Genomic DNA, 16003 nt, shown 5'->3' with positions numbered 1-16003 from the left:
TGGTCTTTTGTTTAAATCGGAGGAAAAATATTAGGATTCAGTCCAGTAAGATTGAGTATTAAAGAATTTTTAGGGATCCCTGGGTGGCTCAGCGGTTTAGCGCCTGCCTTTGGCCCAGGGCGCGATCCTGGAGACCCGAGATCGAATCCCACGTCGGGCTCCCGGTGCATGGAGCCTGCTTCTCCCTCTGCCTATGTCTCTGCCTCTCTCTCTCTCTCTCTGTGACTATCATAAATAAATAAAAATTTAAAAAAAAAAGAATTTTTAAAAAGCAGACAAGCTTAGGATAAAATGTTTTATTATTAAAATAAAAAACTTTGTATAAAAGCATTACAGATCAAAAGCTCTATTTACACTTATTGATTCAATGTCCAATTAGGCATCAAACACTGAACATGCACAGCAACAGGCTGCATATGCAAAGAAAATGGACACACAAACACTTTGATTCCACCTCTATAAAATGATTTGATTAATGCAAAAGGGGAGGGGGCATGGCACGTGGAATCTGCCCAGAAAACTAAAAGGGCAGAGATGTCCAGTTAACAAATTGTTGAAAGTCACCCAATTCCAAAAAGGCACTTCTCATTGTTATAAAAGTGCTTAAAACCGGAACATGAACCCTGTGCCTGGTTTATAACTTCAAGAAAGCAAACACTGCAAAGACTGGTAGTAGTACTATCAATTTTCCATACAAAATGATCAGGAATTAATTTGAAACACCTCACAAACAAATGGAAATAAACCTGGCCAACTAAAATTACAATGAAGTGTTAGAGCATGAATTCAAGCTGGCCTTTTCCTGAAGCCTCAGCATCCTAACTCCCTGGGGGGTCTTTTCTACGATGATTTTGAGCATAGCAATGCCCACAGACCACGGCGCAGGGACTAGGAGAGCCAGATGTACCACTTAACCTCCTAGCGGAAGAAAGCATCAGCAACTAAGTCTCAACTGGGACACCGTGTAAAAGAAGCACGATACACGGAATACTCTCACAAGAGGCATCCCAAGTAATATACTCCACTTTCCGACAATTACTCCAATTTCTCCACATGGTTTTAAGACTTGTGTGCCTTGATTCTGTTAAAAAACATCAACTAGTATGAACGCTACATCTTAAATTATACTGCTTTCTTGTAAACAAGTTAGAAGGCTGTTCTCTGGAATTCAATAGATGTAGTTAGTAAACATTACTACTGTGTTGCTAAGTGCTTGGTTTTATGGGTAGATTCCGGGGCTATTTCAACGCCAATTAAATCAAACATGCTTTCGTAAAATTGCCATTTAAAAAGAATTCAGGAATAGAACGGTGGGAGAGAACCACTGGAAGCAGAGGGGGATGGTATGGGGTAGGGAGGAAAAAAAGCAGAGAAAAACGGCAGGAGGGCCAAGTATAGCTGGCTATATACCTCTGTGATGCTCAGAAACACATGTCTAACGAAATTAATGTGATTTGCGTTTCCTATAAAACTGACTGATCATCCAAATTCTTAACTCGGGGTTCAAGCACATGACAAAATGGAAAACTTCAGGAAGATTTGCACAGTGGAGGGACGGATAGTGGATCTTCAAAATGCTATGCTTGCATTTCGAATTCCTGTTTCAGGCTGAAAGAGAGAAGGGAAGATGTTAGGATATGGTTTTCAACCTAAGAATTTTCTTTGAAAAACCTAATTCACGGTTTTGAAAATGTTTTCATCGAGTTATAGTATATATAGTCAAGTGCATCTATCTGAGGCATACAACTTTAATTTTTACGCACTCACACACACATCACCACCACCCAGATAAAGTTATATAATATTTCCAACATCCGAAAAGACTCCCAATGTGCCCCTTTCCAGTCCAAACCTGCAGTCCTCACCACCCAGAGGCAACCGCTATTTTGACTTCTATCATTTTTTTTTTAAGATTTTATTTATTTAGTCAAAGAGACAGAGAGAGAGAGAGAGAGAGAGAGAGAGAGAGGCAGAGACACAGGCCAAGGGAGAAGCAGACCCCATGCAGGGAGCCTGATGTGGCACTTGATCCCGGGACTCCAGGATCACCCCCTGGGCCGAAGGCAGGCTCTAAACCGCTGAGCCACCCAGGGATCCCCAAGACTTGTATCATTTCTTATTCAGACACATACATGAATGCAAGATTTGGGTATGCGAGAGAGAAAGACCAGCGATTTACCTTTTCAAGTAAGCATGCACGTTCCCAAAGCCATGGTATTTGGCTAAATACACAAGGACCCCAGTTGCACACCTCCCGTCTCGCTGTCGGCAGAAACTGCAGTTGCAGATCCTGCGGCAAGGAGGGCAATGCCAGTTCTGAAGGAGAATTGTGAAAAAGCACAGTTAAGTCAAATCTTACTTTCCTCCCCTTTACTTATCTATTCCTATTTAACCTCTAAGATAGGTATCATCAACTGGATGTAAATCTTTTTTTCAGTAATAGCAAAACCGTAACATGATTATCGTCCATTTGTCCTCCTGACGTTTTCTTTTTTCTTTTTTTTTATTTTTTATTTTATTTATTTATTTTTTTTCTCCTGACGTTTTCTTAGGAAATGCAGCAGAGGAAGTCACACAGCAGTTTGCAGGGGTAAAGGCAGAGTCAACCCCCCTGGAATGGCCTGGTCCCAAGCACTCTGGAGGGGGGCTCACATTCACCCAGCACCAACACTCTGAACTCATCAGCGCCCCCTGAGATGTGCACTGCAAAACAGTAAGGGCTTGATCCTTTCCCTGATGCCCTCTTTCTGGCCCTTTCAACTCGATGGCTGACCTTCGAGCCCACAGGACCACCCCTTCAAGGCACCTACTGGATCTAGGAGAGCATCCTTGACCTCTTCACCATAACGGTTTCGAAGGCAGGGACCACAGAACTGGCCTCGAACGCCCCAGCACTCCGGGTTCCTGCAGTTTGTTTTGGTATCAATAGTTTTCTGGCGGCATTGATGGCAAGTAGATCCCTACAAATAGGCAGGTAAGAAGGAAAAAAAGAACAAAATACTGCTTTTTGTATAGAAAAATGGCATAAAGAATGTGCTTCTTTGTGGATGGAGTCTGACAATTTGCCTTTGGATCCTATTTCAAATCTACATACACATGGGTATGCCGAGGGCATGAAAAATAAATCAAGCATGGTGATTTCATTCAACTGGCAGACCCAATAGTTAATATTATCAAAACTCGTTTTCTGCGAGGGCCGCCTGGGTGGCTCAGTGGTTGAGCGGCTCAGGGCGTGATCCCGGGATCGAGTCCCACTTCAGGCTCCCTGCATGGAGCCTGCTTCTCCCTCTGCCTATGTCTCTGCCTCTCTCTCTCTGGGTCTCTCATGAATAAATAAATAAAATCTTTAAAAAAAAAACACCCACAAAACAAAAACAAAATAAAAAAGTAGTTTTCTGGGAGACCTACAGTCAATATATGTTGAATCAATTTCTAAAATTAAAAGATCAAATGCTACCAAAGGCTTTACTAAGCAAATACTACTGCTGCAGACTCACTAAGAGGTGTGTTATCCCAAGGATGCTACAAAACTCTTTCCTTTTATGAAAAAAACACAAGCACATATCTCTTGTACTAAGGCTTTAACGTTAGCAAAAATCTAAGGATAGAAGCTCTCCTTTCTCTCACAGATGTTCATGTTCACAGATAGAATTTAGAGGTTTATACCAATGTACGGTTATAGATCTTCTCTCGAGAATTGTTGCAGATGTTCTCCAGCTCTTCCTCTGTAATTTCTTCCACCGGGCGAATTATATGTGGAAGGGTCATGGATCCAGCGCGACGACTTCTGGGCACGTCATCTTCCTGCGTGACAAAAATCATGGACTGGTGTTTCTACTGGCTCTCCCCAGCTTTGAATCCCAGACACATGATTTGTAATTTCCTCACAAAGAATTCAACCTAGAAACCTTCCTTAGAGCTTATGGAGAAGGGACAAGTTCTAAGTTTACTAAAGATAATGGGACAACATCACGGAGATGATTCCTACATTATGAAAAGCTGCAGAAAGCTTTGGGCACTTAGAAATAAAATCTCGAAAACAAACAAACAAAAAAAAGAAATAAAATCTTGAAATAAAAGGTTGTGTGTGGAGGGGGCACCCGGGCTGGCTCAGTTGGTAGAGCACATGACTCGGATCTTGGGGTTGTCAAGTTCGAGTCCCATGTTGGATTATAGGGATTACTTAAAAAATAAAATCTTAAAGAAAGAAAAGAGAAAGAAAGGAAGAAAGCAAGCTTTGACCTTTTCACCTGCTAACAAAAACAGCAAGTAAGTCTATACGACATTAACAATTCTTAATGATTTGAGAAGGTTTACTGTGGGTCATCTATGATGTTGAGGCCGCATAGTGTGTAGTGTACTGGATACTGCGCCTACAGGAAGACGACAAAGGGAAGAGCAAGCACAAACGCCGAGAACTCACATTCATGTAGTTGTCCACGGTCTTCCTCTTTCTCACCAACATATACTTATCCTCCTCCTCCTCCTCCTCCTCTTCTGTGGGTAGAGCACTAAGAGACCCAAGGATCCGGGACCTTGACCTGGTAAGAGGACGGGCTCTTCGTTCAGGGTTTCTCCTCGAAGCAACACCCTGGAATGTACGCCTTCGGGGTGTCTTTGACTGCTGAACAAAACACGATGGAACCCATTTATTCCAGAATGAAGGGAAATGTACCTTCTCCTTAAGCATGTTTTTAAGTAAAAGGAGAGCTCCATTTCCTAATCCTTTGTCCTTTCCATGACGCAATCACAGTGAGCCCCAAAATGGTACAGCTATTGTAATTCTGCTTGTCTAACACCAAGCCGTTTCTCTCAAACTGAGAGATGATCCATTTATTCCTCCACTGAAGAACAGATCTCATTTGGGAGCCCTGGGTGGCTCAGTGGTTGAGCGTCTGCCTTTGGCTCAGGGCGTGATCCGAGTTCCCAGATTGAGTTCCATATTGGGCTCCTTGCATGGAGCCTGCTCCTCCTGTCTCTGCCTCTCTGTGTCTCTCATGAATAAATAAAATCTTTAAAAAGAAAAAAAAAAAAAAAGAACAGATCTTGTTTTCCAAAAAACAAAACAAAACCTTTTCTACAACATCTCTTGAGCCCTAAAACATACTCACTATTTCTATGTGGCACAAGACAGAAATGTATGTATTTATGGTTTTCCTTCTTCTGTTCCTTGCCTGCCCCTTCCCTTTCTCCTCAGGGAGAGGTGGGGAAAGGACATCTTTCCTTTTGTACCACAGCAGACACATCAAATTCCCTTCAGTTGCACCAGCCTAGTTCCTCAGAATAGAATCACATATATTAGGCCATGACTTGGTTAAGAAATTGTTTTTTCTGGGCAGCCCGGGTGGCTCAGTGGTTTAGCACCGCCTTCAGCCCAGGGTGTGATCCTGGGGACCCGGGATCGAGTCCCACGTCGGGTTCCCTGCATGGAGCCTGCTTCTCCCTCTGCCCGTGTCTCTGCCTCTCATGAATAAATAAATAAAATCTTAAAAAAAAAAAAAAAGAAAAGAAAAGAAATTGTTTTTTCCTTTTTTCTCATTCTCAGTTACTAAAAATCTGTATTATTACTCATCTATCATGCAGGAGGAATATCCTAATGCTGGGGATACAGGAAAAAAAGTTTTCAATCTTTACTCCCTGCTCTTGAGGGGCTTAGTTTAGTTGGGAAGGAGAGAAACAGCTAATCAAAATGGGTTTAAGCACTGCGGAAGCATGGCTTAGAGAGGAGGCCACACCTGCCCTAGGATGCACACAAGAGGTCCCAGAGATATGTTAGAGAGGTTTTGCCTCTAGTTCTTTGTCTGTAGGACTACACAAAATAAGGAAATTGGATTTTAAAATAACAAATTTATCTTAGACCTGTCCAAAATACTATAATACAAACAAGGATTTGCACTTACTGAACTGGGGCCTGGTAGGGAACGCCTTCCAGGGAATGAGCCAGGGAAGCTTTCTAATTCCGACATTAGTTTTGCAAGCTAAAAAGGGAGGAAATTCAACAGAAATTATTAGTTTAGAATAAATGCAGGGAATAAAGCAACTTTTGGAAAATACAGTAGCACACCTCAAGTTTCCAGTTTCACTCATATATTTACCAAGACCAATGGATTAAAAAAAAGAAATTAATTTAGGAGAAGCATATATTGAAGGGACACCCGGGTGGCTCAGTGGTTGGGCGCCTGCCTTTGGCTCAGGTCATGATCCTGGGATTGGGGATCGAATCCCTCATCGGGCTCCTCCTGAGAGGAGCCTGCTTCTCCCTCTGCCTGTGTCTCTGCCTCTCTCTCTCAGTCTGTGTCTCTCAGGAATAAATAAATATACCTTAAAAAAAAAAAGCATATTTTGAAGCATACATTGTGAAGACTTCACAGCACACTGAAAATAATTCTTAGGACAGATATAAACAACGAGCAGCTTAGAGAAAGGACAGGGTGGGTTAGTGTCAGAACAAAGTCAGATACCTACCATCGCTTTGTTTTGCTTTATATTTAAAGCTCTTTTCTCCAAAAAGTTCATTCCATTTTCATCTTCGGAATCGGAATTAGAATCAGTCACAGAATTCTCAGAGGGTTCGGGGGGCACTGCTCTTTTGCTGGCGGCTCCCCTGGTGTTCTGAGTTGGAAACTTCATGGCCACTCGGAGGGGTCCGGACCGTCTGCACTGGCTGCGGGTCTTACAGCCAGTGTGGTCTGACTGCAGTCTCTAGTTAATCAGGAACAATGGAGTCATTAAGGACTTGTTGATTGTCCTACAAGCTGCACCAGTAGGACTACAAATCTCTTTTGAACAAAAGACACTGACATGGAATAAATTTTAACTGAACACTTTAATCATCAATTTTAATTGACAGCCCTGAGAAACAAAATCAGGAATTACAAATAAGTACAATAATCAGTTTAATTTAACTCCCGTAGCCTATTTGAGACATGTTGTTATAAGCCATCTTCATAGCCTTTATTAGGCCAGTGGTTCATTTTTTTTAGTTAAATGTGAAAATCCCAGTTCCCTTTTTAATTTAGAAATAGATCTTTTATTTTTTAAAAGAACTCCTATAAAAACAAATATGTGTCCTCTCACAAACATGGTTTCAATGCTTATGGCATTAAACCATATAGGTGTCTTAGTGCTCTAATCTACGTTTTAAAAAACGTGTGGTAAATATGCATTACATAAAATGTACCACCTTAACTTTTAAGTGTACAGTTCAGTGGCATTAAGTACATACACACTGTTGTGTAACCATCACCACCATCTATCTCTAGAACTTTTTCATCTTCCTAAACTGAAACTCTGTACCCATTCAACACGAACTCCCCACTCCCGGCGGTCCTCTGGCAACCACCATTCTACTTTCTGTCTCTCTGAATTTCACTACTCAGGGTATCTCTAATCTACTTCTTGTAAATTAAAAAAAAAAACAAAAACTGAGATTCCAAACGTAAAGTGGGTTTCCATCATTAAAATGATATTAAGATTAGGGCAGCCCGGGTGGCTCAGCGGTTTAGTGCAGCCTTCAGCCCAGGGCCTGATCCTGGAGACCAGGGATCGAGTCCCTCGTCAGGTTCCCTGCATGGAGCCTGCTTCTCTCTCCTCTCTGCCTCTCTCTGTCTCTCACAAATAAATAAAATCTTTAAAAAAATATATACATATATATTAAAATTAGTCATTAGGGAAAAGCAAATCAGAATCATGATACTGCTTCATTACCCACACTAGTGGAGCTGAATCAGTATCAAGTATGGCATGAATGTAGAGAACCTGGAACCCACATACACTGCTGGTAGGAATCTCACAATGGTCCAGCCAAAGACAGCCTGTCATTTCGTTAAAAGGCCAGAGCTACCATAGGACTCATTTGTATATACACCCCGACAGTATACGTCCACACAAAAACTTGTATGTGAATGTTCGAGGCAGCGCTATTCACAACAGCCAAAAGGTGCAAATATCCCTCAAATCCATCAACTGGTAAAGAGGATAAATAAAATGTTGCATATTCACAAAATATTATTCAGTGATAAAAAGGTACTGAGTACTGGCACCTGCCACATCATGGAAGAGCCTTGAAAACCTTACACGAAGTGAAAGGAGCCAGTCACAAAAGACCAGATAGTATATGGTTTCTTTTCATTTGTATGAAGTGTCCAGAATAGGAAACGTATAATTGCAGCAGACAGACAGGTGGTTGCCAATGGAAAATTGAGGGTACTGGGAAAGGATGAGAAGTAACGGCTAATGGGGATACAGTTTTTTGGGGAGGTGATGAACATATCCTAAACTGATGGTGGTGATGGCTGAAAAAAAATTGAGAAAAGAAAATGTATCACCCATGAAGTTCCAGAAATGGAAGACCCATTTTTTTTAAAAAAAAAAAAACATTCAAGCACTTCTTAAATCCACACAGCTTCTAGTATTCTTCGTGTACTTTTAATGTGCCTGATTATGAGAAAATGACAAATTTTTATGGGTTTTTAAGGCTTTTACTCAATTGGCATTTTATTCATTGAAACTAACAGCATCTACTAAGAATGGAAACATTGCCCAGAAATGACTCAGGCTACGCAATGTTTAGGTCACGTGCAGATTTACAGACCAGCCCCTGCAATAACTCCAATCTGCACTGATTTGAACCACCGCCACTTCTTAGAGACATTACCATAAAGTCAGATAGTGATAAACTATCTCCTTGGCCAGATGCTCTCACTTATGTCAGTGTGAGCGTGGTCCCCGGGAGTGGCTCCGTATCAGACTGCAATGAGCTGAAGAGCATGCACCTAACTGTAAACCAACACGCTGCTTCCTTTGTTGAGACAGTCCTGCTAACAAGAGTCTGCAGAACTAAACAATATGCTCAGGGAGAGTGGGACTGAGGTGCAGCAGCAGCAGCAGCAGTGGCCTCAGCAGCGCGAGAGGTTAAAGCTAAGGCAGCATGCACAAGAAAAGCCAGCCACGGAGCAAAAGTGAAAGCAGGAAGGGCCCTAATTGTCATTTTCTGCACTTGAACTCCTGCACATGAGTCATCACAGGTTTTTCGGATGAAGGTATAGAGCCACCATGAGAACCAACATTTACCAAAGGCCTGCTCTATGCTGGGCGGGTACTGGGGCTGGGCACTTGAACTTAAATAGGAATGTTGCTAATCTTGAGGACATGTGGGCTTCTGATCATCAGGCTAGATTTCTGTGGCAACAGAAATCTGGAGGTTGGCCAATTTTATCTTACCAGTTTCCAAGATTTTTACAGCCTATAAAACGTTCAAGCTTTTTAGGAACTATGTTAGTCAAAACTGTTGTAAGACTTGAAGAAGAAAATAACTCTTAAAATTTTAAAAAGCTCAACAAAATCTAATGGCATGACTAAAATGAAAATTACGAGAAAAATATTTTTTAAGCAAGTATGCCATGCCTGTAAATGTACCTTGCTTCTTGACATGGGTTCTCAAACTCACCATTCCATCTTGTATCTCACTCTCTGAGAAACCGCAAAATGATTCATCGTCAGAGTCGGCATGAAAAATACTGGCCAGTTCTTTAGTGACATCTGGCCTTGGTTTCTGTAAAAATCCACAATGGTCTAACACATCTTGCACCTCACTTTCTGAAAAGCCGCAGAAAGATTCATTATCAGAGTCCTCATAAAAAACATTTGCCAGTTCTTCACTGATATCTGACCTGAATTTAGGTTTCTGTAAAATAAATAAATAAATGTGGTTGTGCATTTTTTTCCTCTTTTTTCAAGAACCAATTTTCCATAAACCGTGCAGAGAGCAAATCACATTTACAAGTACACTACAAGAGAACAGCTTTTGTTACAAAGAAAAATGGTTCAGAGGTTTACAAATGATTTCTGAGTTGTTATGGCAAATCATCAGGCATGTTAGGTTAGGCGACATTTCAAAAAGATAGAATAAGTAGCTAATCTACCTCCAACAATTACTACCTAGAACCACAGCAAAAAAGTGAAATGAAATTACAATGCATACTGTATTTTCCAGCGGCTGTATAGAAATGCAGGCAAAAAGCAAGCAGTTTTAATCACGCACAAAGCATTTGGGGCATTGTGGGCACCGCAGACTCAATTCTGTTTATTCTCAGGCAGCACTTACTGTGTTTGCAAAATTATCAGAAGCAAAGCTGTCACAACTGTCATCAGAGGATGACGACGTTTCCATGGAAATCAACTTCACATATCTAAATTTCTTTACGTTCTTCTTTACTCCGTGATCCTTTTGCTGCAAATGAAAATGGCAATACTATTAAGTGGGACGCTTACTACACCCTCTAACCGAAGACATCATTTTGAGTTTAGTAGTTCAAACAGCACAGGGTAGATGTGTCCATTTCTTACACCTTATATAGAAAAAGGAGGATTTAAAAAAAAAAAAAAAAAAGAAAAAAAAAAAAAAAAAGAAAAAGGAGGATTTGCAAATGCTACAAAAAAAAAAAAAATTTAAAACCTGGTAAAATCTTAAAAGGGGATTTAAAGGAATATTGTTAAGGACACTTATCAGTTTAATCGAACATCTGTGGAACTACCTCACTGCTCACCTCTCTTCCCACCAAGCCGAGCATTACACAGTTCCCAAGGGGTTTAGTGCTGACCTCCTAAAACCTGCCTGTTAAAAACACTGGATTGCACTTCTAAAAGGAAATTTCAAAAGTACAAAATGGTAGGGTGATTTCTCTCCGTCCGCCAAAATCAAGCTAATGAGGTCTTTTTATATAAGCTTTGGGCTCTGTACTGTGATGCTAATTATCCAAACTGCAAAAACTGGGCAGCACCTCTACTTCAAGATGGCAGGCTTTCAAGCAGGCCCTGCTCTACCAGGAGGGGTATAGGGATCTCAGCACAAAGTCCTTACAAATCGCGTACATCCACAGAATGAACAAACCCACAAGGAGGCAAGTTAAAGGTCAAACAGCCCTCCAAACCCAGGAAGAATGCCTGATTCCACTTCAGCGTTCTAGTAGCCTGGCCTGACATTCAGCTCTTCCTGCAGTCCCCCTGCTACACAAATCTTAAGTTTTCAGAAGTTCTTCCTACTTGTAGGTTACTTGTTCATAAACACGGAACAGCCTGGCTTTGCACCTCAGAAAATGCAACTGGCATGTATCTCATGTTAAAGAGCAGTTTCTGGCATTTCTTAATATTTAATGAGATTTCTTAAGTGTTTTTAGTTCCTATATTTAAATCTTCTTAAGTATATAGCCACACGATAGAAATGACTCCTCACATTGAAAACTCTGAAAGGCAAGCTCTGCTATGGGTCTCACAAAATAAAGCCAAGATGCGAGTGTCAGGAACATTCTAGACCTTCCTTGTACACCTGACATTCCGCATTTCATTTCAATCTCTTGCAAATAAAATTACCGTGTCTTTTGTCCTTTAGAAAGGCAGGAAAACGTGAGAATAGAGCTACCATCTATCAGAAAGGCTCTGACAAACACCCCCTATTCCAGGTGAGGAAATTCCAGGCCCCAGGGAGGGTGACATCGAGTGCGGGAGAGGACACAGCTGGAAGGAGAACCCAATTCTGCAGTCACCTAGGCCAGCACTGCTCCTAGCATTCCGCTGCAATTTACTCATCAATCTACCTGTGAGCAGAGGTCCAAGACCGCCTCAGGGGAGGCATTTTACTGGAAGCTGACAAGGAAACATACGCTGGGCTTTAACACGTCAGCACAGGCCAAGAATTAGGTAGCAGGCAAATGCATGTTTGGAGGTAAAGACATAGAGAAAGGCAAAAAATGGTCACGGTTGAGATGAACTTTTCTGGCAGGCAGGGAATATAATAACCAACACTGTGCAGTAGGTGTTTTTTCCGTGCCAGGCACTGAGCGTGTTTTCACATAACGTTTACTCCCTTGCAACCAAGTGTTATCATTATTCCCACTTAACAAATGGGGAAGGAAGCAGGGGATGCCTGGGTGGCTCAGGGGATGAGCATCAGCCTTTGGCTCAGGTCCTGGGATCGAGTCCCCATCCGGATCCCTGCATGGAGCCTGCTTCTCCCTCTGCCTGTGTCTCTCATGAATAAATAGGTAAAATCTTAAACACACACATACACACACAAATGGGGAAGCTGAGGCCCGAGGGGTGAAGTGGATTACTCAAGTCACAGGATGGCCCCAATTTGAACGCAGGGATGTCAGACTCGAGCCCTGTTGGACGGGGCTTTCTCCAACCTAAGAGCCCAGGCCGGGTTACACCCAGAGGTGTCCGAGGCCACGCCCCCACCCCACCCCCACTAGAAGCACAGCCTCCTCACGGGTGTCACTCTTATTTATAAAGCATGTCACTCCCTTCCTCCACCCAGCCCCCATCTCCTTAACATCTCCGGGGGGCAGACCCTACGTTCCGGTTTCCGTTAGAGCAAAAAAAGTAACGTCCCATTCGGGGCAGCGTCCTGCAGCCGCGAGGCCGGCGGGCGGGTGAAGGGGAGCAGAAGCGGCAGGCGGCAGGCGGCCAGCTGGGACGCCAGCTCGTCCGGGTGCAATCGCCGCCCGGGCCTGGGGCGCCTCACACCCCCCGCCTGTGCGCACCCCAAGTCCGAAAGAGACCGTTTTGCAAGACCTTGAAACTTCAAGCCCACCCAGCCCCGTCAGCGGCTGGAGAGCGGGTGCGGGAGCGGCGGGGAGCACGTCCAGGGGCCCCCCAGGGCGCGCGGGTCCCCGGCCGCCGGGAGCCACCCGCCCGCCCGGAGCTGCGGGGCAAACCCCGGGGGGCAGGGAGGGGCGCTCCCCCCCGACCCGGGCTCGGGCCCGCAGGCACAATGGGGCCCCCGCCGGCTCCGGCCGCTGTCCCGCCCCGGGGCGCACGTGCACCGCGGGCGCACGTGGCTCCGGCTCGCGCGGCGCCGCCGACCAACCTGCAAACCGCTCAGCTCGCCGCCCGCGCGCGCCGGGTGCGCACGCCCCGCGGGGTCGGCCCCGGCTCCGGCTCCCCCGAAATGCACACAATCTGGGGGCGGGGGGGCTGCCCGAACGGGAACCGCCCAGGATGGCCACCGGCCGCTAAGGAGCGCCCGGTCCGCGGAGCTCGGGGGATCGGCCCGCGCCCAGCGCCCAGCGCCCACCGCGTCCACCCCTCGAGCTCGTCCGCCCAGCGCTCACCCGCACGCGGCGAGCGTCCATGCCGGCGGCGGGCGCGGAGCCGGAGAGCCGAGCACGGCGAGCGCCGCGGTCCCACTGAGCGGGAGGGAGCCGAGCGGCGGCGGGCGGGGCGCGCAGACCCGGGCCCGGGGGGCGGGGCTCGGCCGGCTTTCCCGCGCCGGGGCGCAGGTCCTGCCAGCTGCGGAGACCGCCGGCGGGGCCACGGGCGCCCTCCCGCCGCCGGGGAAAAGCGCGGCCCCCCCAGATATTGCGAACTCAAGGCACAGCCTTGGAATCCCCTAAAGTGCGCCTGGAAAAGCGGCGCCTTTTTCGGGCGCTAGGACCCCTCTCTTTACGCTGCTGCACAGACCTGAGCGAGTGGCGCGAAAGAGGTTCGTATTGCCCCGGGGTAGGCAGGCTGATTTGCATGAGCTCCCGGGGCCGCGGGCGCCCGGGGCCTCGGGGTGCGGCTCACGCTGTGAAAGATGACCCAGGACTTGAGCACGGATTCTCCCCCTTACTAGTGCAGCCCCTGTCCCTGAGCGTGGCACCTCCTACCTGGCGACCCCATCACCACCCGCAGCAATAAAATGAGCCAAAGCCTGATGTTTCTTTGCAGAACGCGCAGGGAGCCGCGCTGTGGGTTTTATGCGAGGCTTGTGCTTTGCAACTTAAGGCTTGACCTGCGGGATCGTACGGTCTTGCCAGTGCATCTGTTGGGGGTAGAAGCTGGAGCCCCTTTATGTGGTTTGGGGCATCTTCTCTCTTTTTTTTTTTTTTTTTTTTTTGATCTTCTCTTTTTTTGTGCGAACTTGTAATTACCGAAATCGGGATGACCGCGAGATATTTTTCATTTGCCCTTCCAGTCAAACGTGACATTTCCGACGCAATAAAGTGTGAGGTTTTGCATTTTGCATTTTTCTTTTTCTTTTCTTTTTTTTTTTTTTTTTTGATTTTTTTTGGGGGCGGGGGAGAGCAGGAACAAGAAAAAGGGCTTTAAGAAGAAAAGGTAAAAGGAGTTGGGTGGCTTTAAAAGACGCTGACTGTCATCTCGCATGTAAGACGAGGGCTTGGGATGGAAGCCATCGAATTTGCTCCTTAAAAAACTTTTCTCTCGCCGAGCAGTGAGAGAGCATGCGTGAGCGCCTGGATCCAGAAACTTGGGAGCGAGTCCTGCAGGAGAACAATGGGTTGGAGGAATCGGGAGGGTCTGGGAGCGGGTCCTCGAGAGCCTCCCCCAAAGCCGCCTGCCCGGGGTCACGGTCACCGTGCAAGGGACAAAGGACCCGCGGCCTGGAAGGTAGGCGCCGCGGGAGGCGGGGGGCTCGGCGAGGTCCTTGGCAGCCGCGGGGTGGGCGGGGCGGGGGCGGGGGCTCCTAAGTGTCTGTTGGGTAAATAAACAACTATGTAGATGGTGAAAGCCCTGGAAACGTCGTTAGTGCTGGGTCCTTGGGAAATAGTGGTTTTTTTGTTTTTTTGCCACCGAAATAAGTGAGAATTTGGAATTGTGACATACACTAAGGGAAGAGTACATCACAGAAAAGTTATGATAGGAAAATTCTTGATTTCCTTAGGGGACTACAAAATAATTTAGCTTACCTTTTTTTAAAAAAGATTTTATTTATTTATTCATAAGAGACACACACACAGAGAAAGAGACATATGCAGAGGGAGAAACAGGCTCTCCATAGGGAGCCTGATGTGGGACTTGATCCCGGGACCCTGAGCCAAAGGCAGACGCTCAACCGCTGAGCCACTCGGGTGTCCCTTTTTTTTTTTTTTCTTTGTTTTTTTTTTCAGATTAAGAGGTCTGGTCTGTGGGTCCTTTGAGTAAAGGGGAAGATGCAAGTGAAAACAAAGGGATACACTTTCACTCTGGCAAAAAATTGAAAAGCCTGAGAAGACCAGGTGTTGGTAAGGATGCAAGGAAATTGCCTCAGTGTTAGTAGTGTAATTTTTTTTTTTTTAACATCAGAGGGCAGTTCAGGGGTATTTCGTAAAACCCAGCAAAACCACTTCCAGATGTGTACCATCAAAGTTTTTCACACTGCAGGTTAGAGCCCATTGGGGGATTGTGAAATAATCAACTTAGCAGGTTACAACCAGCACATTTTCTTCTTTTTTTTTTTTTTTTAAGATTTTTATTTATTTATTCATGAGAGACACTCAGAGAGAGAGAGAGAGAGAGGCAGAGACACAGGCAGAGGGAGAAGCAGGCTCCATGCAGGGAGCCGGACCTGGGACTCCATCCCCCGGGTCTCCAGGATCACGCCCTGAGCCAAAGGCAGGCACTAACCCGCTGAGCCACCCAGGGATCCCCCTTCTTTTATCTTTCTTTTGAAATTGAGTAAAAAATAGGAGTCGTAAGTGTGACTCTTGTTTTTTGAAACTTGGTGTCACCTTTGGGTGTGTGTTTCGTATAAATGTGTATTTCATATTGTGCTTCGCCGTGGACAGAATTTTCAAGTTAATGTCCTGGAGAATGCGCCTGATGAGTCTTGTACTGATGTTCTCTCATTCATTCAGGCTAAGTACTGACACTGCCTAGTACACCAGGCACTATTCTGAGAACTGGGGACACAAAGGCCAGGGAGTTCATATCCTCGTGGAGGAGCAAAAGTAAACAAGATAATTTCAGGTGTGATAACTTCTGAAACGGAAAAAAAAAAAAAGGCAGGATAAGGAGATAGGAAATGAAAGAGGTATTAATTCAGATAAGAAAAACGGGAAAGGGTTCTCAGGTGTTATCTGATCAGGAGCCTGAGTAAAGCAAGGGAAGAAGTCCTAGGAAGATAAGGGAAGTGCTGGTTTCCAGCAAAATGAACAGCTAGTTCAAAGGCTCTATAAGGCCTAACAGAAGCAGCTAAATATGCTGGACTCTAGCTAGGGAAGGAAAGGGAGAGGGGCCAGAT

General features: G+C 45.2%; 1 protein-coding gene across 2 annotated transcripts; it reads right to left on the bottom strand.

The window, feature by feature from the left end:
• Positions 1 to 295: 295 nt before the first annotated feature.
• On the bottom strand, positions 296 to 13217 carry CDCA7 (cell division cycle associated 7). Of its 2 annotated transcripts, XM_041773427.1 has the most exons (10): positions 13113 to 13217; positions 10106 to 10231; positions 9449 to 9685; positions 6466 to 6702; positions 5901 to 5978; positions 4424 to 4624; positions 3667 to 3804; positions 2811 to 2960; positions 2180 to 2316; positions 296 to 1608 (listed from the first exon to the last, which is right to left on the bottom strand). In XM_041773427.1, exons 1-10 carry the CDS (start codon positions 13131 to 13133, stop codon positions 1578 to 1580), a joined length of 1356 nt encoding a protein of 451 aa, XP_041629361.1. In that variant the 5' UTR covers positions 13134 to 13217; the 3' UTR covers positions 296 to 1577. The 2 variants fall into 2 exon arrangements, with proteins under 2 accessions (XP_041629361.1, XP_041629362.1); XM_041773428.1 differs by lacking the exon at positions 9449 to 9685.
• Between the last annotated feature and the right edge of the window lie 2786 nt (positions 13218 to 16003).

Source organism: Vulpes lagopus, chromosome 11, assembly GCF_018345385.1.
Source record: "Vulpes lagopus strain Blue_001 chromosome 11, ASM1834538v1, whole genome shotgun sequence".
Classification (NCBI taxonomy): domain Eukaryota; kingdom Metazoa; phylum Chordata; class Mammalia; order Carnivora; family Canidae; genus Vulpes; species Vulpes lagopus.
The sequence above is the reverse complement of the archived record's forward strand: the minus strand, read 5'-3'. Positions and strand labels throughout refer to the sequence as shown.